The sequence below is a fragment of the Oncorhynchus nerka genome, linkage group LG20, assembly GCF_034236695.1.
Source record: "Oncorhynchus nerka isolate Pitt River linkage group LG20, Oner_Uvic_2.0, whole genome shotgun sequence".
Classification (NCBI taxonomy): Eukaryota; Metazoa; Chordata; class Actinopteri; order Salmoniformes; family Salmonidae; genus Oncorhynchus; species Oncorhynchus nerka.
In genome coordinates, this window is record NC_088415.1 from 39,195,818 (window position 1) to 39,220,919 (window position 25,102).

A 25,102-nucleotide genomic window follows, 5' to 3' on the forward strand; every position below is an offset into this window, starting at 1 on the left:
CTTAGTTCCAGTGAAGATCAACGCTACAGACATTCTACATGATTCTGTGCTTCCAACTTTGTGGCAACAGTTTGGAAAAGGACCCTTCCTGTTTCAGCATGACAATACATCTGTACACAAAGCGAGTTCCATACAGAAATGGTGTGTAAAGATCGGTGTGGAAGAACTTGACTGGCCTGCACAGAGCCCTGACATCAACCCCATCTAACACCTTTGGGATGAATTGGAATGCCGACTGCAAGCCAGGCATAATCGTGCAACATCAGTGCCCGACTTCACTAATGCTCTTGTGGCTGAAAGAAAGACAGTCCCTGCAGCAATATTCCAACATTTAATGGAAAGTCTTCCCATGAGAGTGGAGGCTGTTATAGCAGCAAAGGGGGGACCAACTCCATATTAATGCCCATAATTTTGGAATGAGATGTTTGACAAGCAGGTGTCCACATACTTTTGATCATGTCGTGTATATTTTAGCAATTAAATATAATTTTGACTCCAGAGTGGCGCAGCGGTCTAAGGCACTGCATCACAGTGCTTGAGGTGTTACTACAGACCCAGGTTCGATCCCAGGCTGTGTCAAGACCGGGAGTCCCATAGTGTGGCGCACAATTGGCCCAGCGTCATCCGGGTTAGGGGAGGGTTTGGCTGGGGGGGCTTTACTTGGCTCATCGTGCTCTAGTGACTCCTTGTGGCGGGGCACATGCCTGCAGGCTGACCTAGGTTGTCTGTTGGATGGTGTTTCCTCCGACACATTGGTGCGGCTGGCTTCCGGGTTAAGCGGACGGGTATTATAAAGCGTGGTTTGGTGGGTCATGTTTCGGAGGATGCATGACTCGACCTTCACTTCTGCTGAGGCCGTTGGGGAACGGCACCGATGAGACAAGATCGCAATTGGATATCATGAAATTGGGGAGAAAAGTGGGAAAAATACAGAAAAATGTGGTACTTTTGATACTCAAGTATATTCAGGGGCCGGTCCTGAAATTGGAGAATTTTGTATTTTTCAAACACCAGAAACAGTTTTTTTCTACAATCTAGAGTCATAACAATTATGCTTAATTCTATGTAAAAGAAAAAAAAGAAAAATAAGCATCCTTTTCTGCATATCTAAGCATACTTCTTGAGCTGTCTGTATCCTCCTGACTGATGTTTTTTTTAAAGAAACTAAATATGCTTCTCCTTATCTCTGCTAAAATCATTCAAAGGAATGTGAGTCTTATTCAGTACATTTAATTGTTTTTTGTTTTTTAAATTGCTTTTCTAAAGTCTACCAACCTTGTCAACAGGCATGCCAGTTTAGATAGTTTGACAAGCTAGCTACTCTAACTTGATCGATAGCCTGAAATCGCTTGGTAGCTAGTTATGAGGTTGGGAAATTGAGAACCTATCTGGGCTAGCTAAAGCCAATTTGATAAAATTGCTAGGTGGCTAGTAGTATTACAGAGAAACAACAGGACAAATCTGACAGAGCACCTGCCCCTGTGCCCCCTATGATCACATTTATCTCTCTAAAATAGATAGGAATACTATGGAACAGATTTCCAAAATTAAAATCACTTGGAGCTGATTTGCTGGTGTTTTTACAGTATTTTATGTCCCCCCCCAAAAAATATATATAAATAAATAACGAAATAGTTTATATATTTTTTCTGAAAACTTAATAGAATCACTTGCCGGTCAAAATTGGCCTGCTGGGGAACCCTGTACTATGGAAATGACCTTGATAATAGCATTTTCAGGAGTTAAATGCAACAACAACAAAAAATATAAAAATACATCTATTATGGTTTTTCATCACTGTTATTTGTTTACAAGCATGATAGCTGTACTTTTAGTTCATGTTTTACTCAGCTTGTTGGCCATTAGCCTATCGAGTTCAAAGCCTGTGTATGCATCAAACTGGTATTTACGACTTCATAACTTGTCAATTCTCACCTCCCACTTGGTCACAAATAATAAACTTGCGGGAAAATGGAAAGATTTGTACACAAAGTAATCCACTGAGATGCATGGGTTAGGTTTCATGGGAATGTGTCCATCAGTGTTAAAGAGTTTGTAATTGTGCTTAAACACAATGGTTCAAGTTAGTCGGAAATATATCTTATACCGTAACATATGCTTTCAAAAGGCTTTTACCCCTCAGTTTTCTTTCAGCACTGAAATAGTTAAACGGAGGGGGCGCAGTGAGTGGGTTGGGTTTGGTTGGAATGAAGTTGGACATGTGCTACAAATGTTTGTTTTTTTCCTTCTCAAATTAGCCAGGGAGCGTACAATGTCATAGCAGCAAGACCATACTAACTCTAAAAGAAACATTTTTTAGTCATAGAAAACGAGCACACATATAAAGCAAGAATGGGTGATGTCAGTGAAGAATCGTTGCTGGATTATTTCTACTCAGCCGGAGGGAAAGTAAAAAATGCTGATTTAATGAAAATATACAGGCCTTTCATTGGTCATAACGAAATGCAGCTGCGTGGTAAGTAGCAGTACATTGTATCGGAAATGTGGAATTTCAAAAATGATTTCAACGAAACTGCAACAGTTGCTCTCATCAACTGCTTCGTGATGGATGACTTGACGCGATATCACCGTTTCTCGTCTCGTGCGACATCTGTCACGTATGTAGCTGTCACAATAACATAATATGTGTGGTCCAGACACATCATATGATCATACATAATTTATTCCTTTATAACAATTCTATTTCATGAATAGTTTCCCCTCAAACCCATTTGTTTATCATTGTTCCCAATTCCCGGTCGGGTAGCCGAAACTAAACATCTGCTTTACATTAAAGGGCCGTTAAACAGAACATTTACACCAGGAATTCTGTCATTTCCTTTCCTGAGACCAGTTATAATTGCTTGAATTCTCTGGTGCCTGCTACCCAAGTCTTGCCTGAGACCCAGACCACAACAACCAACCATTTTCACCATTGGACTTTGGTGTTCTGTTGTGGTATGACAACAATGATTCACACTGATAAACAGTGTGATTATGGTGCTGCCTTTGAATTAATACCACTCAGCCCCTGAGTCATGAACACAACTCGGCATTATCCTGAAACCTGAGACGTTATAGTTTTATTGACAGCTAATATTTTCTCCAATGTCCTCCCTCAATTTGAGACTGATACCTGAAATTACAATATTGTTACGTTTGACCAATCACTTGCAATGGAATCCACCAGGGCATTATCCCGGCTTGGTTCTGGATAAAATAACGAGGCCCTAACATGTTTTGACAGGCGCTAGATGAATGATTATCCAATGTGACCTTGTATTTACAGTTGTACTGTCCAGATGCTATCTCAGTGCTACAGTTGTTGACCGAGGTTTCCAAATAAAGCAGCTTTGATACTGTGCTATCTGACATGGCTGGAGTGTCCAATTATGAAAATGATTTCCAGCACATAGTTCCAGTACTTAGTCATTTATAACAACACGTGTGTTCCCATTTTTTTAATGGGCACGATTGCACGATAATAGTGTTTTAATCATAATGCAATCATTTAGGCCACAGGCACCACCAGCTCAACTAGATCGCTAATAAGGTGCTCTTTTTATTACGATTGAGTAAAGTGGGGATATAGTGGGGGACTTCCCCATCATGTGGGGAAGTGATAGCTAACATTGCTGTGTCTGTCCAGTTGCTATGGCTATCTGTCTACCTTTTTAGCTAAAGAATTACTGAACATGTAAACTGTCACCCCTGTACTAGTAAACCAGGAATTATTTTGTTGATGAGATGTAAGTGGCCACTTCCTCTGGATTTCCTGTTTTTGTGGACTTGAAGTTGTGAGCTATGCAACTGTCTCATTCAAAATGTTCTTTCCACTCCCTGCTGCTGTCAGGAAAAAGGAAAGAGCTCAATTGTTCGGGCCTATATTCTTACATACCTAAACATTCTTTCAAACACAGGGCTTCAGCCATTAGTATTGTCTTGTTGAACTAAGATGGCCTATGTTAAGTGGTCTGGCTGGCTGGGGTAATAGATACATTCTCAGAAACAGCAGCCTATACAACCTGACGTCTGTCAGCATCAGGTCTGAATATCGTTTCACAAACCCAGTTGTATCTGTCAGAGAGGAAGTTAAACAGTAAACTATTATAATAGCCATCAATTTGCAGTTTGTTTGGGTTCCCATAGGAAAGCTTTAATACTGCAGAAATAGACAGATAGGTTGGGGGTGGGCTTTTTGGAGATGTGGGAGTAGAGTTGTTTGTATCTCTGCCTGCCTCATGTTGGCAGAGAGAGCCTTAGTTTCCTCTTCGTCCCTTTTCCCAGTCAGTGACTTTTTTCTGAGATGATTGTTTTGCAACTCGAGCTGTGTTTGGCCTGCAGAGGAATGAAGAATAAAAGCCCCTCCCTCTTGGAGCCCCTGTCGTGCTCCCCAAATTGCAACCTATTTCTTATAAAGTGCACTACTTTTGACCAGAGCCCTGGTCAAAAATGATGCCCTAAATTGGGAGTAGGGTGCCATTTGGGACACAAACCTGGCCTCTGCAAGAAGGGGAAAGATGATGAAGTAACAGGGAGGGCAGATCAGCCACAAGTCTTCACAGGCCACACAATAATCTCAAATAGCCATCATGCGTTCTTCAGACTCAATAGGTCTACATCTTGGAATGCCAGTGATTCAACAGTCTGATTTAGAGAGGCTTGTCAACTAGAAAGATCTAGGGTCTCCCAAATGGTGCAGCGGTCTAAAGGCACTGCATCGTAGTTCTAGACCAGGGTTCGATACCAGGCTGTGTCGCAGCCGGCCGCGACCGAGAGACCCATGAGACGGTGCACGATTGGCCAAGCGGCGTTAGGGGAGGGTTTGGCCGGCCGGGAAGTCCTTGTCCCATCGCGCTCTAGCGACTCCTCGTGGCAGGCCGGGCGCATGCACGCTGACTTCGGTCACCGGCTGTGCGGCTGGCTTCCGAGTTAAGCGAGCAGTGTGTCAGGAAGCAGTGCGGCCTGGCAGGGTTGCTCTCGACCTTCGCCTCTCCTGAGTCCATACGGGAGAGTTGCAGCGCTGGGACAAGACTGTAACTACCAATTGGATATCCTGAAATTGTGGAGAAAAAGGGGTAAAAAATAATTTAAATAAAATACAAATACATTTAAAAATGAAAAAAAAAATCATAAAAAAGATAGATTTAATCAATTGTAAGACAACACTTAATCCCATTAGAGTTCATTCCATAAGAATGCTATTATTACATTATTACACTGTTTACACCTAATTATATTTATTATACTCATCATCCATTTTCTTTCTCTAACCCCCTCAGAGAATGAAAGTCTGGGGTTTTGGGAGAAAACAAAAAGTTATATCATGTTTTTGGAACTTGATATGCCAACTCTAGAGATCCTATTAGATTACTAGAGGGGATATGTTATATAAACCCCAAAGTTCCAGAATGGGGTGAAAATGGCAGCCATCTTGGCCAGGAAGAAATCCAAAACCAGTCTAATTGGAATTAATTGCAGTAGAGGCATAGGTGATGCATTTCCTGCTTTTACTTGTGCAAAAAATAAAGTAAGGCATGTGATGTATCAGAAATTGTGTTATTGAATTATGGTCAACCTAAAATCTTGTAATATAATAAAAATACAGTTTATACAGGTTTTATGCACATTTTATTTATAAATAGCCTGTAAAATATATGTAAATAGACAATATATGTCTCGTGATTTTTTTCTTGGAAAGCTGTGAGTGCTATTACATGATACAATATCAGTAGTTGTTGCATTTACAACTTGTCTAAATCCTATCATAAACTGATTTGAGCCAGTGTATATATGGCTGTGAATTGACGGGATTGTTTGAATGGAATGTTGGCATATTGGCAGTTAATTAGAAACATTTATGGAACCATTCCTCTAAAACTAGTAGGCTAGCTAACACATATACATTGCAGATGCATTATTCACGTTGATTTTGACTAACTCCCTGACCAATATGGCTGACATTTGGACCCTCATAAGAAGGTTCATTCCCATTCTAGTATTTTAATTCCTAATTCTATGATGCCAAAATTGGTCATTTTCCCCAGACAAATACAGAGAGGAGTTCAAACGGATCATCGACATGATTGCTGTTGTGAAATCAGAGAATGTAAGTGAAGTAGGTGAACTTTCGACCATTTGTAGAAAGTGTGCTGTGATAAGTGTGCATAGTTCTTTAATGTTCCACACTCAAATTGAGTTGCCTTCCCACCATCAGTACTCAGCCATGGTAGTTAATTTGTAACAAAAAAATGATTTTCTTTTCTGTGTCTGTTTACTATGTAGTTTGCTATTCAGCAATAGGATTAGGGCCCCCGCCCTGTGTTATCGGTTGTAGGCCTACACAAGATTATTACCATTCAGTTACATAATAATTAGAAAGGGCAACTTACAAATACATCTCAAACAGTTTTAATTATTTCCACAATAAAATATATCTTAGTTTTTAAGAAATTCCACTCTGCATAATGACTTTACGTTTAGATCAAAGTTAAACTCTCCTAAACAGTAGTCCTATACCCTCTTCCTCATCACCTGCCTGTCGTCTGTCCCGATTAGAGTGAGAAGTACCTGATTCTGAAGAAGAGGTACAGGCAGCAGGAGCAGGGCAGTGAGACAGAGCCTGGGACAGACAGACAGGCCAGTCCTGCGGCCAGCACTGCCAGGCCCTCGGCATCAGTCCAGCGGGATGTGTCGGGGGTCTCGTCTCTCCACACCCAGGGGGAACCAGACCTCCAGCCTGACCCGGCCAAGAGGGCAGAGGCGAGGAAGCCTTCACAGGTGATGTGGTGTGGAGGAATCCCCAGCATTACCTTCAAAGAGGCACCCAAGCAGGAGCACACACAGGAGGTGAGCTTCAACCATGATCAGTTTTGATGTTTTTTGTTTCCCACAAAAAAAAGAGGGATGAGATGCATTGATAGGTATGCTAGAAGGCTGAGAAGAACTCACACAAAGAGCATGGCATTAGAGTGGAAGAAGCATGGATTGAAAGCAAGACTTTGATACTATTATCCTTCTTACTAATTTCCAATCTGTCATTTTATGGACTTCTCAAAAAGGTAATTCTGTATTGTCTCATTTTTTATTTTTTTTTTTTTTTTTACAAATGGCTTGTGCCAGTTACCATATATTTTACTCAAAGGGTGCAGCTGTTAATTTAACAACCTCATTCTGGTTGTCTTTCCCATTTGGTTTGAGTTGTGGAATTCGTATTGCATTTCCTAAAAAAATGTTAGGGTTAATTGCACAATGATATTTTACCAAAGTAAAAATCCAGCTGTTCAGTTTACACAATCTAGCAGAAGGGATTTTACTTAGGCTGCGTTTAGACAGGCAGCCCAATTCTGTTATTGTTTTCACTAATTGGTATTTTGGCCAATCAGGTCAGTTCTGAAAAAGATCTGATGTGAAAAGATCTTATGTGATTGGTCAAAATACCAATTAGTGGAAAAGAGGTCAGAATTGGGCTTCCTGTCTAAACGCAGCCTTAGTGTGTCTACAAGCATCACTTAAAGAGAATATATGCTAAGCCAATAGTGTCAGTGTCCACATAAGTATGTGCAAACAATATCTCTACTCACACAGGAAAAGGGCAACAGCACAACACAAGTGGTTTTGGCATGAAGTGGACATATAGTATACTATCTAGAACTTTGTCAGAATTACAATAAGCAGGTGTAAAACAAGAAAGCTCTTATTAAATGTAGCATGGAGAGATGGCCTCTGTTGAATAGCAGATCCAAGGTAGGTGACAGGTGGGAATGAGGAACAATGGTTGTAGAAAAACAGTACTTGGATTTATTGCAGGAAATTTGGCTCGTCTTGAAAACATTGTCATAGCAAAATTCAGGATACAAAAACTCACAAAATGACAGATGGCGAGTCTAAAGCTCAGCCCCCTCAGTATGGTTCCTACTGCATTTTAAGACTAGGCTTAGATGTTAAACAGCATAACTACGGATTACTCTTTTTTTCATGATAAACAGAGCCTAACTCTACCCCTTACTAGGAGACTCAACCAGGACAGTTTACATCAACTGCCTATACACGTTGTAAAATGGTGTTCAACCCTGAGCTGAGAGAAAACGACAGCCTTTCTACCTTTGCTCCTAAACCCCACCCATAATGATTAACCAATGAGAATGTACATTTAATTAGTTGAACTTTACTTTGTTAATTAGACCAGGCGATACTATGGAAAACATGAAGTTAATTGCATATTTAGTCAAGTGGACATTAGTTTAAAATACAGAGCTTGCATCAAATGGAACAGGATTAGAGCTACTACTCAGAGAGACTGAAAGTATGGGTGAGTTGCACGCTAATTATCTTAAGTTGCCATACCTGGTTTAAACCTGAGCAATCAACTCTGTAGCAAGCAATTAACGTAAGGCACACCTATGCATGGCAATGGATTGGTGCCGTGAATCCCAAATCACCCCCTCGCCTCTACCAACTTGCTCTGTTGTCATGTGTTGTTGATGATGTCAACGCCGACGGTGACTTCCGTCGAGTGGCGACGGGATCAATAAACCCATTAACTTCAGGACACACTTGTGACTTTGAATGATGCAATTTATGTTCCACATTTAATAATTAAACAAATTGAAATTAACAAAGATATAATCCTCTTAGACTTCAGTGTTGTGATCCTAGCTAAATCCTAGCTAAATGCTTGGCGCATAGAATTAAAAAAGTATTGTCAGATATTATTCATCCTAATCAGACAGGTTTTTTTACGTGGACACATTGGAGATGATATAAAAACAAGTACGGGAAACAATAGAATACTATAAAATATCGGGGACACCAGGCCTGGTTTTCATAGCTGATTTTGAAAAGGCTTTTGATAAAGTACGACCTTAGTTTATATTTAAATGCCTAGAATATTTCAATTTTGGGGAATCTCTTATGAAATTGAGGCAGGGTAGCCTAGTGGTTAGGGCGTTGGACTAGTAACCGAAAGGTTGCAAGTTCGAATCCCCGAACTGACAAGGTACAAATCTGTCGTTCTGCCCCTGAACAGGCAGTTAACCCACTGTTCCTAGGCCGTCATTGAAAATAAGAATTTGTTCTTAACTGACTTGCCTAGTAAAATAAAGGTAAAATTAAAAATAAAATTAAAAAATATAAAAAGTTATGTATAGTGACCCTAGGTGTAAAATAGTACATAATTGCTACATCTCAGAAAGTTTTAAATTGTCTAGAGGAGTAAAACATGGTTGTCCATCGAAATGTTAACTGTTAAAATTGGATCCAACAATAATATTAAGGGATTAGAAATCCATGCCTTAAAAACAAAGGGGTCATTGTACGCTGATGATTCATGTTTTCTTTTCAAACCACAATTAGAGTCTCTCCACGGCCTCATAGAGGATCTAGATACTTTTGCTAACCTCTCTGGATTATAACCAAATTATGATACATGTGCTATATTGGATCACTAAAAAATTCAAATTTTACATAGTTTTACATAGTCTAACAAATTCTACATAGTCTGACAATAGTCTGACAGGTGGAGATGTGGACATACTCGGTATATAAATCCCAAAAGAAAGAAATGATCTCACTCAATACATTTTTATAGGGAGTTAGCAAAAATAGATAAGATCTTGCTACCATGGGAAAGGAAAATACCTGTCTATTTGTGAAAAAAATCACCCTGATTTTGTCATATCACAGTTTACCTAGTTGCTTATGGTTTTGCCTACACCTAGTGACCTGCTTTCTAAATGATATGAACAAAAAATATTACGTTTTATTTGGAATGGCAAGCAAGACAACATTTAAAGGGCCTATTTATTTAATATCTAAATCTGAATATAAATTCGGGGGGCAGAAATTATTACATATTAAAGCATTAGACCTTTCACTAAAGGCATCAGTCATACAAAAGTTATACTTAAATCCAAACTGGTTCTCTAGTAAATTGGCAGGAATGTCTCATCCTATATTCAAGAATGGCCTTTTCCCCTTTATTCAGATTACAACTGCTCACTTTCGGTTGTTTGAAAAGGAAATAATCTCCAAAATATCATTATTTTTTAAACAAGCCTTACAAAGTTGGTTGCAATTTCAGTTTAATCCACCTGAAAAGACAGAACAAATAATACAACAAGTCTTGTGGTTAAACTCAAATATACTAATTGATTAAAAAAAACACGTATTTTTCGATGAAATGTTTAAAAAAGGTATAATTTTAGTGAATAATATCATAACTAAACACAGACATATGGAAATGTCTGCTCTACCCAAAATTACGACTAACTAATTGCAGCATTACCACAAAAATGGAAGAGGCAAGTGGAAGGGGAAAAAAGTAAGGAACTTGTCTGTCGGCCCTGCATTAAAGAACATAAATGGTGTGATAGATTATAAAAACGTATACCAATTTCATTTAAGGACCAAATTGACAGCTGTGCCATATAAATTGCAAATTAGTTGGGAAGAGATTTCCAATGTACCCATTCCATGGCACATGGTTTATGAATTGAAATGTAAAACAACGCCGGATTGAAAACTTCACATTTTTCAATTTAAATTACTATACACATTTATTGCAACCAATAGAATGTAGCCCCCATATTTATAACAATCTTCCCAGCTCTGCAGATTTTGCTGTGAGGAGGCAGTCATTAGGTCATTTATTTTGGTACTGTCCATATGTAGCTCATTTTTGGTCACAGGTCCAGGAATGGCTGAAGAATTGCAACATTTGCCTAGAACTAACACTGTAGATAACAATACTGGGTGGTTTGAAAAGCCATAGTCAAGCAATCAATAATATAATAATTATTTTAGATAAAATGTTTCTTTAATTTATAATCTGTAGAAGCTATGAGAATGGAAAGGTTCAGTACTTTTGTGAAACATCAAAGCGCAGTTGAAAAATAATGGCAAATAGAAATCCAAAATGGATGGTGTTAAGAGATAGATGGGAGGGGTTGAATGGAGCTGAAGGATGGGACTAATAACATGAAATCCAATGTAAAACATAAAATTTGTCAAATGTATATAGGCTCAGAAATGTTGTGAAATAGCACAGTTACAAATAGAACTGGATGGACATCAGGAATAGAGGAAGGACTAAAAACAAACAAAATATAACTATTGTAAAATAGACTGTGTCTGTAAAATGCAACCACACTGCACACTACCCTAACCCATCTGGACAAGAGGAAGACCTAAGTGAGAATGTTGTTCATCGACTACAGCTCAGCATTTAACAACATAGTACCCTCCAGACCCTGGGTCTTGACCCCGCCCTGTGCAACTGGGTACTGGACTTCCTGACGGGCCGCCCCCAGGTGGTGAGGGTAGGTAACAACATCTCCACCCCGCTGATCATCAACACTGGGGCCCCACAAGGGTGCGTTCTGAGCCCTATCCTGTATCCCTGTTCACCCACGACTGCGTGGCCATGCACGCCTCCAACTCAATCATCAAGTTTGCGGACGACACCACAGTGGTAGGCTTGGTTACCAACAACGATGAGACGGCCTACAGGGAGGAGGTGAGGGCTCTCGGAGTGTGGTGTCAGGAAAATAACCTCACACTCAATGTCAACAAAACAAAGGCGATGATCATGGACTTCAGGAAACAGCAGAGGGGGCACCCCCCTATCCACATCGACGGGACAGTAGTGGAGAGGGTAGAAAGTTTTAAGTTCCTCGACGTACACATCACGGACAAACTGAAATGGTCCACACACACACAACGTGGTGAAGAAGGCGCAGCAGCGCCTCTTCAACCTCAGGAGGCTGAAGAAATTTGGCTTTTCACCAAAAACACTCACAAACTTTTACAGATGCACAATCGAGAGCATCCTGTCGGGCGGTGTCACCGCCTGGTACGGCAACTGCTCCGCCCACAACCTTAAGGCTCTCCAGAGGGTAGTGAGGTCTGCCCAACGCATCACCGGGGGCAAACTACTTGCCCTCCAGGACACCTACACCACCCGATGTCACAGGAAGGCCATAAAGATCATCAAGGACAACAACCACCCGAGCCTGCCTGTTCACCCCGCTATCATCCAGAAGGCGAGGTCAGTACAGGTGCATCAAAGCAGGGACCGAGAGACTGAAAAACAGCTTCTATCTCAAGGCCATCAGACTGTTAAACAGCCACCACTAACATTGAGTGGCTGGTGCCAACATACTGACTCAAATCCAGCAACTTTAATAATGGGAAATTGATGTACAAAATGTATCACTAGCCACTTTAAACAATGCCACTTAATATAATGTTTACATACCCTACATTACTCATCTCATATGTATATACTGTACTCAATACCATCTACTGCATCTTGCCTATGCTGTTCTGTACCATCACTCATTCATCTATCTTTATGTACATATTCTTCATTCCTTTACATTCCTTTATAAGGTAGTTGTTGTGGAGTTTTTAGGTTAGATTACTCGTTGGTTATTACTGCATTGTCGGAACTAGAAGCTCAAGCTTTTCGCTACACTCACATTAACATCTGCTAACCATGTGTATGTGACAAATACAATTTGATTTGATGATTTAAAATGTGTATAATACGTTTAAACTGAAGGTAGAAGCCTAAGTGTTATTATTTATTAGTTGTTATTTATTAGTTTATTAGTTTACTGGGGGAAGGGTGGTAAGGTTTGCAGTGAATAATAAAGGTATATTCTTAAAGTATGTATGTGTGTATGTATATGCATATATATATATATATTTACCGAAAAAAGATATGGGGGATTGGAAATGATGCAGACAATTACATTGATGGAAGCAACAATCTTTCCGCAACATTAAGCTGATCCACCCTGAAAAAAAAGACGAAAAAAAAGATGTAATCCTCCGTAACAGTTAAACATTTAATTTGGAAGGTATTTCATTTGTTAAATGTGTCAAGCCTTGTAATCAAAGGAACATATGCACTGGCATATAATTAGGCACGCCTCGCCATTATTTTGTATTCAATTGCGAAACTCCAAACATATTGCGTTTTGTGGTGCGATAGCACTTGGCTGTGGAGCCTTCAACCTTGCCGGCTTGGATGGTCTAATTAGCTCCTACACATTCAATAATTTTCACTCCCTCAGCTTTGGGACACTTGTGCATATGGCAGTGCGTGTGAAGGTGCAAATGGAGGGGGAAGGGGGTGATTTGGGATTTAGCCGTGCACTATATCTTAACCACACGTATATACTTTTACACTTTTTAAATTACATTAAGACCTTTTTTTAAATGGTGTTGAGGCCAGACTAAGGCTGCCTCATCACAGCTTAATTCTGTATGTTGTCTCTGTGCCTCCAGGACCAGCACACCGAGAGGACCCCCTCACCGTCCATTTCAGAGAAAACCCTAGCGCACAGTAACGGAGAGGATGAGCTAGACAGGGACTCCGGGTCAAAGGTGAGAGGCTAGTGACAGCAGGAGAAAATCTCAAAAGTATTTTCCTTAATTCCTTGTGTCCTCTCTCCTCGCCTTATCTTGTGAACAAATCGGAGGTTCTAAGTTCTAAGGAGAAGATGTCATCCAATGCTCTTCTCACTTCCCTCTCAAAATGCCAAACGGAGGCAAGGAGAGCAGGTCCTGGAGCCAGAGTACACAAGGAACAAGGAAAATACTTTTGAGATGAAACTTTCACTGTGTTGGACATTTACAGGCCTTTGGCTCTGCCTCCCTAGTAATACTTATTATTTACTTTCTCTCTCTAAACAAAATAGTGAGTCATAGCATGAACTGTTGCTGCAAAATTCCACCAGATGGCAGTAGCTAAATTATCTGGATTTAAAACAAACCATGGATGTTTGAGAGTGGGAAACAATATGAAGGGGGCGAGCATTAGCATTTGAATGCTGCCCTTTGTTCTGTCATTATGTAAAGCAAGTTGCAACAATATGTTTGAACTCATTAGAAAAATAATTCAGATTTTTGCCCATTAAACAGATTGAGATTAATCTAGAAAGATATAGGTTTCCTTGATGGCCCTAAACCTACAAGAAGGAGGTGAGAGGGCCCTGGCGGAGGGGTGCCAGGTAAGTAACCTCTCCTCAACGTCAACAAAACGAAGGAGCTGATTGTGGAGTTCAGGAGACTGCAGAGCGATCACGCCCCTATCCACATCGACATGGAGGAGGTGAAAAGCTTCAAGTTCCTCGGCGTACATATCACTGACAATCTGAAATGGTCCACCCACACAGACAGTGTTGTGAAAAAGGCGCAACAACGCCCTTATACTGCGACCTGTATGTTCTAGTCGGCTGGCCCTCGCTACATATTCGTCGCCAGACCCACTGGTTCCAGGTCATCTACAAGTCCATGCTAGGTAAAGCTCCGCCTTATCTCAGTTCACTGGTCACGATGGCAACACCCATCCGTAGCACGCGTTCCAGCAGGTGTATCTCACTGATCATCCCTAAAGCCAACACCTCATTTGGCCGCATTTCCTTCCAGTTCTCTGCTGCCTGTGACTGGAACAAATTGCAAAAATCGTTGAAGTTGGAGACTTTTATCTCTCTCACCGACTTTAAACATCTGCTATCTCAGCAGCTAACCGATCGCTGCAGCTGTACATATTACATCGGAAAATATCCCACCCAATTTACCTACCTCATCCCCATACTGTTTTTATTGAATTACTTTTCTGCTCTTTTGCACACCAGTATCTCTACCTGCACATGACCATCTGATCATTTATCACTCCAGTGTTAATCTGCTAAATTGTAATTATTCGCCTACCTCCTCATGCCTTTTGCACGCAATGTATATAGACTCTTTTCTTTTCTTCTGTGCTATTGACTTGTTTATCGTTTACTCCATGTGTAACTTTGTGTTGTTGTCTGTTCACACTGCTACGCTTTATCTTGGCCAGGTCGCAGTTGTAAATGAGAACTTGTTCTCAACTAGCCTACCTGGTTAAATAAAGGTGAAATAAAAATAAAAAACATCTTGGAAAAGCATGAAAAGTTTATCGGCAGATTTAACTTCTCATTGTGGTTAAATGATCAGTGATCATGCTAAATGTCGAGGTTAGGCTAAATGTCGAGGTTAGGCTAAATGTCGAGGTTAGGCTATTATTTTATTGCTGGTGGCATGATGATTAGTGTTTGGCTGCCAATTATCAAGTACAATGATTTTGCTCTTCTCCATATCTCATCATATAACCTGTTCGCCTTATCAGCAAACTCTTGTCTAAAGAGCAATGCCAGAAGGCCAATGCCAGATTGGGCAAGATTGGTTATTTATGGCAACCTTTTTTGTGAAAAAACCATCAGGAGAGTTGAAAATGCGATGGAAACTCATTTACTTTTATTTGGTACATGGGAACTTTAACCGCAAAAGTCATTTTTATGTGCACTATGTTATCACACACAGCCTTTTATCAGCAACAGGTCCGTTTGATGGAAACACCTGCCGTGACAAAAAGTTGTATTTTTTTTGCGTTTTTATGCAGTTTTGACAATGTTCACATTCAAATCTGTCGCCAATTGGATAGAAACTTAGGTTGTGTTCCTATCTTGATGCATGGGATGTAACTAGATCTCTACAACTACATAGATCACAATAACGTAAAAGGGCCTCCTGAATCTCACCACCTCTCTTATGTGACAACATTAGAATGTGGGAGTTGTATCAAAAAATAATTGATGCTGTGGAAAGAACCAGTTGTCAGCAAATATTCCCTTGTCTAAAAAAAAGCTGTTTCACTGTGGCTGGTTGAACTTCCTCTTTGCGCATCACTCTGTTCTAAACTGTGTTCTAAACCCTGGTTCTAAACCTCAAGACAAAGAGAGTGGAATTACATGACAGAGAGGAGGAAAGTGCTGAGAGATTCACTTGACAAAATGAAACTCAACTATAGAAAAAAAATTCTGCCCAACAATATTTTTCTTACCCTGTCTTTTTTATTTCCAGCAGAGAAAGTGGACATGTGCCAGTGGATAAATAGGCCTCCACTTTTCGTGTTATACAAGGCATGTATGACAGCGACATGAAAGACTTTGGTGTTTTTACATCATGTCCCTGTATGATCTCAGAACAATTAGCAATCAAGTGGTTGACAAAACAAAACATATAGAAAACGGCCATTTTCTCCCCACATTAATCAGCCAGAATGACACTTTTGTGCAATTCAGAGAAATGTGTGCTTTAATTTCGGGCATTTCTGACCACATTTAAAACAAAGGGGAACACAGATGGTGGAATGGTCTCTGACCAATGTATTTTTTACTTTTTTATTTAACCTTTTATTTAACTAGGAAAGTCGGTTAAGAACAAGTTCTTATTTACATTGACAGCCTACCCTGGCTGACGCTGGGCCAATTGTGCGCCGCCCTATGGGACTCCCAATCACGGCCGGATGTGATAAAGCCTGGATTCGAACCAGGGACTGGAGTGACACCTCTTGCGCTGAGCTGCAGTGCCTTAGACACGCTGCACCACTCAGGAGCCCTAAGGTCCACAGACAGACTTGTCTATTGGTTAACAGTGGAGTTCACAGTTATTATTACATTGACCCCTTGGTGTGAAAAGCTCACTTTGCCTCCATCCTACCTATCTGTCTGACACTTGTTGGATCACTTCGTCCCTTTTGATGTCTGAGGTGATAAACATACAAACATTGTGATTGATTTGTGTGTGTGTGTGTGTGGGGGTGGGTGGGTGTGTTTATTAGGGCTTTAGGACATTCATTCTTCATTCCTATGTGGAACAACATAAGGCCTTGGTTGGGAGAGATGTCCCTACTGCTTCAGCATGCTGGATCAATAATACTCATATCATTTGTCTTATTGTCTGTCTCTTTCAGTCTGAGTCGGAAGAGGAGTGTATGGGCAGAATGCGCTCCACCCCAGTGGCTGTGAGTTTCCACATTTATATATGCTAATATATACAGTAACAGTCAAATGTTTGGACACACCTACTCATTCAAGGGTTTTTCTATTTGTACTATTTTCTGCATAGTAGAATAATAGTGAAGACATCACAACTATGAAATAACACATATGGAATCATGTAGTAACCAAAAAAGTGTTAAACAAATAAAAATATATTTGCGATTCTTCAAAGTAGCCTCCCTTTGCCTTGATGACAGCATTGCACACCCTTGGCATTCTCTCAACCAGCTTCATGAGGTAGTCACCTGGAATGCATTTCAATTAACAGGTGTGCCTTGTTAATTTGTGGAATTTCTTTCCTTCTTAATGCGTTTGAGCCAAGCAGTTGTGTTGTAACACTGTAGGGTGGGTATACAGAAGATAGCCCTATTTGATAAAAGACCAAGTCCATATTATGGCAAGAACTCCTCAAATAGGCAAAGAGAAACGACAGTCCATCATTACTTTAAAACTTGAAGGTCAGTCAATCCGGAAAATTTCAAGAATGTTTCTTCAAGTGCAGTCACAAAAACCACCAAGCACTATGATGAAACTGGCTCTCATGAGGACCGCCTTAGGAAAGGAAGACCCAGAGTTACCAGCAGAGGTCAAAGTTAATTAGAATAACTGCACCTCAGAAATGTCTTCCCAAATAAATGCTTCACAAAGTTCAAGTAACAGACACCTCAACATCAACTGTTCAGAGGAGACTGCGTGAATCAGGCCTTCATGGTCGAATTTCAATAAGAAGAACAGACTTGGTGAACAGATCATCTCTGCATGTGTTGTTCCCACTGTGAAGCATGGAGGAGGAGGTGTGATGGATTTTGGGGTGCTTTGCTGGTGACACTGTCTGTGATTTATTTAAAATTCAAGGCACACTTAACCAGCATGGCTACCACAGCATTCTGCAGCGATACGCCATCCCATCTGGTTTGCGCTTAGTGGGACTATCATTTGTTTTAAATGGGACAATGACCCAACACACACCCAGGCTGTGTAAGGGCTATTTGACCAAGAAGGAGAGTGATGGAGTGCTGCATCAGATGACCTGGCTTCCACAATCACCCGACTTCAACCCAATTGAGATGGTTTGATTTGTTTAACACTTTTGTTTGGTTACTACATGATTCCATATGTGTTATTTCATAGTTTTGATGTCTTCATTATTATTTACAATGTAGAAAATAGTCAAAATAAAGAAAAACCCTTGAATGAGTAGGTGTGTTCAAACCTTTGATTTGGTTCTGTACATATTAGAAATGAATATTCATAATACTGTACATACTAGACGTGTGCTTCATGGACACTATCCATTTGCTTAGCCCATCCAATCCCTACACCTGGACCCTGTGGAGAAGGAATGGATCTACTCTGCTACTTGTGGCAGTCTCTCTGACCTCTCCCAGCTGCTAAAACAGGAGCCCTCCTTGGCCAACAAGAAGGTAACCTCTACCCATCCACCTCTGCACTTCACAAAGGCCAAGGTTTCCAAAACTACCTTGATGTGTCTGCATAACATTGCAGTATACTTGTGGATAAATGGGTAGCTTTGTTTTATTGGATGCAACCACTAAATGTAGTTTCCCTCCTTCCCTTTCCTTCATTTGACTAAACCAGGACATTGTTTCAGTGAGTATACTTTCTCCACAACTTTAATTAGGAATATTTGTATTACATTTCTATTATAATTGACTGATTTGTGTTCTTTGTTTTCTTTTTGGAATCTGCTATGACTGTCAGGGGGTAAGTGAATTAAATATTGATATGCCCTACTTTATATCTTGTTAATCTCAATTCTTGACAATCATTTTCTAGATTTCTAGGAAGTTGATCATATTCTGAAATGATACCTATTGTTTTATGAAACCTATAAAAATGCATTTCAAATAGTCGACATTCCATTGTTATTTTTCCGTTAGTTGTATTCTAAAAACCCTGTGATGTACACACATCAAGATCATGCATTTCAAAGGCGCCGCTTTCAAAAGGATTATGGAAGATAGCTTTTTAGCTCCTGGATCCCCCCCCCCCCCCCTGACAACCCAAATCCCTTTATTGGTCTCCCTGTGCGCTCAAGAGATTTGGGTTCATGTTTGTTGTCCCTCCCCTGTGTTGGGGTTCTCACACTGTCCTGTGTCAGACCACCTTCTAAGACCTATCCCTAAGCCCCTGCCATCAGCATCCCCACCCAGACAAGATACCAGGGTCGCCATTGAAGTGCAGGGAGATGGGAGCGGGGATTAGAGAGAGACTCTTAATGCACCACAAAGACTTCAACCACTTAAAGATAATCTGAAAGTTATAGAGCAGGCTGGGATTAATTGAAGAACAGTGTTGGCCATGTCCCCGGAAGGAGCTAAATCTCCCTCGGGCGGCTTTGATGCCCCCACCTTCACCCTTCGGCGGTGAAGTCACTCTTACCTAGGGCCTGAAGTTGAGGTCTGGGTGCCGTTTGTGGACTAGTTCTCTCCCCATCAGACAAAGTTTAGACCACTCATAAACTTTGACCTTCCCAATAGCAGATAGATTGTGTAGCTACACTCTCCCCCTCAACTGTCATTGACAGGGAATGGCTAATTCAAAGAACCACATATGTTAACCCCATCTAACATAGCCTATGCCTCCTGATCTCTGTCCTTTTCGTCCTCTACACATGACATGTGCTCCCCTCTTCTGCCGTGCTGGACTGTGACGTACTTCCTCTGACCCTGCAGTTTGTAAGTAAATCATTCTCCCATCACTCCTCAGTGGTCTTACTATGAACAGGAAAGTGTCACAGGCCATAGGTCATTTTGTCCAATGTTTCCTCTTGATCAACCCTTGTCCCTTTGGACACTACTAACTCCCATGTTGGGTGCATGACAACACACACACACACACACACACTGAGTGTGTCATCAGTCAGGCAGGAATGCGGGAGGTGGCCCCAGCGGGCTGGGACAGGAACGAGAGGCACGAGGAGTGGATAACGCCACATCCTGTCCCATCTCGTCCATCACTCCCGCTCACTAGGAGACCCGCCAAGCTGCCACTCAAACGGCCCAGCCGACCAATCCGTCTTCGGCGTGTGACAGGGCGGGCAACAGAGATGGAGATACTCAGAGCCAGACTTCATCTATCACAATCTGTGTCCCAGACTGGTTTTGGATATCGAGAGGTGCACCCCCCAACTGCTCTGAGTCCTAATATCGAGGTTGTGATATAGTTCACCAAGTTCCTGATGTAGTAGCGTGTAATTCAGGAGATGAAGAAATGCCATTTAAGGCCTTGAACAAGCACAAGGATGTTCATAGTTGGTGAGCTCCAGCTGCCTAACCAACTCTAGTAAAGGAATACCTTTACTAGTCTTGATTGACATAGGTAACCTACTTCTCATCATTGTTCTGCTCTCCCTGTTCCATGTCTGGAGTCAGACTGAGAAACATAGACATTGTGGTTCAGAGGCTGACATTTGCAGCCAAGCTCTGCACACTCAAGAATAAGTCCCACGCAAACCACATACAACTTTCTGACATAGTGCCGCTGCTGTGATCAACTGTGTTACTCTTGTCAATGGGTCTCTGAGCACTTCAGGCTGTGTAATTACGGGCGATTCAGCAGGTGAAATTGTGGGCAATTGTCTGCATGTTGTCTCTGAGCGTGTGTGTGTGTGTGTGTGTGTGTGTGTGTGTGTGTGTGTGTGTGTGTGTGTGCGCGTGCGCACAGGGGGCACACAGCGTGGTGGGGCCCTAGCCTTGTCTTTCTGATGGCTGAGTGCTGACAGTGGGGCGATTCCTGGGTGGGTCTCCCTCGCTCCCCTCTGAGGGTCACACCAACATCATCAATCTTCCTCCCTGTGACAGGCGGCTTCCCCCCTGGTGTGGGCACAGTGCAGTGTTGTTTTGTAATTAGGCTCTGTTAGATGGCAGGAAACCATCCCTTCGTCCCTCCCTCTACCTCTCCCTCCATCTCTCCACTCCTCCTGTGCACAGCTGGCCCACCGCTTCAGCCAGCCTATCAGAACTCTCATCTGATCCACACTGTTGAAACCACTTGGTAGAGGAGTAATGATGGTATGCCAATTACTATCTACTGACTAACCACTACTGGGAATGTATCTACAAGTATCTGTGTATATGTCAATACAATACAAGCGCTTCGCTACACCCGCAATAACATCTGCTAAACATGTGAATGCAACCAATACAATTTGATTTGTGTGTACATCAATACAATGATCTGTTTGCATGTCAATTCAATACAAGTCTCTGTGTATATGTCATTACAATACAAGTATCTTTGTATACATAAATAGGGCAACTCCTGTGTCGGTGTTGCAGTAAAGTGCTTTTGTTCTGTATAGGGAAATAGTTTGGTTCAAAAGGCTGTATTTTGTGAATGGCTCACATTTCCCTCTCCTTGTTCTGGACACAGACAGCTCTTCACTGGGCAGCCAAACATGGCAAGGAGGACATGGCTACCATGATGGTTAACGCAGGAGCTGATGTGAACACTAAATCTGTGAGTTTGCTCTTGTTTTTTTGTGAATATGGGCTGCATTGTGTTCTGCATTGTAATTTCTTATGCTATTGGAATGGAATGCTATAAAATATTGTCGAACCGTAGTAATAACATTACTACTGTTTTTTTTAATTTTCTTTCAGCATGTGAGTACCTCCTCTTTCAGTACAGTATATCATACGCAGGAAGTGATCAGTGTTTGTATATTTGGAGACCGGTCAGGCAGATTTGTTACCAAGGTAATGAGCCTATGGGTTGCGGCCAGGTTAGTTATCTTGTTTTCTGTGGTGTTGGTGATATAATGTTGCATCGTAATGGTTCCTGTGAAGATCCAGCTGTGCAAATTCAATACAGCAGTCAAAACACACACACACACACACACACACACACACACACACACACAGTCTTGTATAACTAACCTTGTGGGGATACATAATTCAAAATCCTATTTTCCCTACACCCTAACTCTAACCCTTACCCTAACCTTAACCCTAAACCTAACCATAGCTCCTAACCCTAAACCCAATTCTAATTCTAACCTTAACCCCCTACAAATAGCATTTTACCTTGTGGGGACTAACAGAATGTCCCTAGTCAGTCAAATATTTGTTAGTTTACTATTCTTAAAACACGCCCACAGAGTGTCTACTAATAAATCATGTCAATTGTGTAAATGTATTACCGTGCCAAACTCACAACTATGGCAATTTTCTGAGAATAACTAGCCAATTATGTATGTGGTCATTATGTTGTGTTGCCATAACCTCTGGTAATTTGTATATTCTCTCCTTTCATGTTTTCATTGGCTGTGTTGGGGCCATGGGAAACTCTAGGGGGTAGGTCTTAAAACGCCTTGTACATTTGTCCAGGGTTAAACCTTGAACTCTGCACACAGTGGATGTCAGAGGTTATATTCAAATAGTTGTATTGGACAGCCTGTTTTGTTCTGGGGAAAAAAAATGGTTATACAATTAGCATTATACCCCTATGTCTTTGGTGGGGAATACATTTGCATAATTTTCCACTTTTTGTTTTGCAGGGCTATACACCCCTGCATATTGCAGCATTGCATGGCCATCGACACATTTTGGAGCTGCTCATTGGAAAATATGGTAAATGACAGGGAAAGTTAACCCACGTGCTTTTTAAAATTTTGGGGTGTGGAATCAGTGCAACAGGTAATCTATTATCTTTCTGCCATTGATTGCCTTTTTCCAGCTACATGTTTTCTTATAGTCATTGTTTGTCATGTTCTTCCTTTCCTCTCAGGTGCGAAGAAGAATCTGCGGGACTACAGCGGCCATCTTGCCTGCCAGTACCTGAACATCACGGAGCCTACAGAGGACGACCGAGCAGCTCCAGAGGAGACACGTGAGTGTCTCTTACTATTTTGTTTTTGACTCTCTGACGTCTCTGAAATGTTGTCTAAACGCAAGAAATGAACAAAGACCACAATATTTCCCTCCTTGGTCTGATACAGAATAACATTGTCATAACAATGCCTGTGGCTTTGTTACTAAGATCAAAACAGAGCCCAAAAAAGGTCATCCTTACCGTTAGGTTTCAGCCTTACATAGAATGTATTACCGTTTCAGCCTTACATAGAATGTATTACCGTTTCAGCCTTACATAGAATGTATTACCGTTTCAGCCTTACATGGAATGTATTACCGTTTCAGCCTTACATAGAATGTATTACCGTTTCAGCCTTACATAGAATGTATTACCGTTTCAGCCTTACATAGAATGTATTACCGTTTCAGCCTTACATAGAATGTATTACCGTTTCAGCCTTACATAGAATATATTACCGTTTCAGCCTTACATAGAATGTATTATATGGTGGTCTGTATTTTGTTCAGAATTCCCTGAGTTCCAGGCCAGAGACCACAGTAGGAACAGGAAGTTGGTCTCGTTGTTCCAGTCCAAGAAGAAGTGGGGCTCAGCGGAGGAGTTAGCCCCTGTAAAGGAGAGGGTGGCACTAGCACCCCATCAACTCATGGTCCCCGCATTCAGACCCAGGAAATTCTCACGCTAAGGAAGAAGCTAGCCAAATGTCCCGCATTCAATGGCATCACAGAAATGACATCACAAAAACATGTTCAGTCACTGTGTGTTTATTTGAATTGTAATGTATGCTTTTATAGTATTTATTCTGTATGCTTTTATGTTGTAGGGAGCTGTAACTATCGAGTTGTTTAGTTTGTTGTTTACTGCCTTGATTGTATTGTAGCAATCTCCCAAAATGATTTGATTACCATTTAATTCCATTTTAAAAGTAGAATTTGATTCTAGTGAGACAAAATGTGACATTACATACGGAGCTATTTTGCATGCTGCATTTGTTTTCTTGCTCTTTCAATTTAGTGTGTATTTTGAATTTCACTTGCCTTTTTCCTCACACCGTGTTTAGTGAAGACCGTGCCCAAATGTGTAGTTTCCAAGCCGATCTGACGTTCCAGATTTGAAGTGCCACGTTTACATGTTGATGATCGCACTATTACATTGTCAGTTGGTTGATTTGTCATAAGGGACACTATTTTATATTGGTTCACCCTCTGTATTTCTCATTGTATTTCTATTGAAGGACAAAACGAGGGACACTATTTTGTATCCTCTGTATTCCACGTTGTATTCTATTTGTATTCCACGTTGTATTCTATTTGTATTCCACGTTGTATTCTATTTGTATTTCACGTTGTATTCTATTTGTATTCCACGTTGTATTCCACGTTGTATTCTATTTGTATTCCACGTTGTATTCTATTTGTATTTCACGTTGTATTCTATTTGTATTTCGTTGTATTCTATTTGTATTTCACGTTGTATTCTATTTGTATTTCACGTTGTATTCTATTTGTATTTCACGTTGTATTCTATTTGTATTCTATTTGTATTTCACGTTGTATTCTATTTGTATTTCACGTTGTATTCTATTTGTATTCTATTTGTATTTCACGTTGTATTCTATTTGTATTTCACGTTGTATTCTATTTGTATTCCACGTTGTATTCTATTTGTATTTCACGTTGTATTCTATTTGTATTTCACGTTGTATTCTATTGAAAGACAAAACAATACCAGAGTACTGGCATAGAATAGTCAGTTCATAATTAAGTGTCTTATTCAATTGGGAAACAAGTTAGTTGATGTGCCATGGCTTTGCATCATGTTTTTCCTCAAGTTGTTTGTATTGCCTCAATTTGAACCTGCCTCTTCAAGCTTGTTTTGTTTTGCACATGATTTATATCTGAGATATTTTGATATTAAAGTTCTATGCTGTGCTTCTAATTTTGTGTTCACTTTTTAATCTTTATGAGAGTCACAGTAGGTGGAGTTCTACCAAGTTAAACTTGGTTAAATGGGCACTTCATATCAGCTGTTGGATCACAGGAGGTTGGTGGTGCCTTAATTGGGGAGGACGGGCTCGTGGTAATGGCTGAAGCGGAATCAGTGCAATGGTATCAAACACATGGTTTCCATGTGTGCTTTGATGCCATTCCATTGGCTCTGTCACGGCCATGAATATGAGCTGTCCTCCCTCTCAGCAGCCTCCTGTGGTTGGGATGGTCTTAAGATTTAGTCGATGGATAATAATATCAAGATTTTTCTTTATACACGGGTATACTAACAAGATTACATTTCATTAAATCCTCAGCTTTGGACCCCGTAGTTCAGCTCTCACATTATGACTCCCCAACAACAAGAAATGAAACTTGTGAGAACGCTATTTTTTTTCTTCT

At 40.8% G+C, this 25,102-nt stretch overlaps 1 protein-coding gene across 1 annotated transcript; it reads left to right on the plus strand.

The window, feature by feature from the left end:
* The first annotated feature begins 2,192 nt into the window (after window positions 1-2,192).
* LOC115102482 (ankyrin repeat domain-containing protein SOWAHC-like) lies at window positions 2,193-24,650 on the plus strand. The gene is made up of 11 exons (XM_065005487.1): window positions 2,193-2,476; window positions 6,048-6,109; window positions 6,559-6,849; window positions 13,294-13,392; window positions 16,790-16,840; window positions 18,182-18,301; window positions 19,299-19,313; window positions 21,273-21,359; window positions 22,399-22,471; window positions 22,629-22,730; window positions 23,222-24,650. The coding sequence occupies exons 1-11, from the start codon at window positions 2,353-2,355 to the stop codon at window positions 23,395-23,397; spliced, it is 1,200 nt and encodes a 399-aa protein (XP_064861559.1). The 5' UTR covers window positions 2,193-2,352; the 3' UTR covers window positions 23,398-24,650.
* Window positions 24,651-25,102: the final 452 nt, after the last annotated feature.

Excerpts from the sequence above, each read along its gene's own strand:
- LOC115102482 (XM_065005487.1), top strand. The coding sequence starts at position 2,353 with ATGGGTGATGTCAGTGAAGAATCGTTGCTGGATTATTTCTACTCAGCC. Across the intron at positions 6,850-13,293 it reads AGCAGGAGCACACACAGGAG|GACCAGCACACCGAGAGGAC; the intron begins GTGAGCTTCAAC and ends CTGTGCCTCCAG. Across the intron at positions 21,360-22,398 it reads CTGATGTGAACACTAAATCT|GGCTATACACCCCTGCATAT; the intron begins GTGAGTTTGCTC and ends TTTGTTTTGCAG.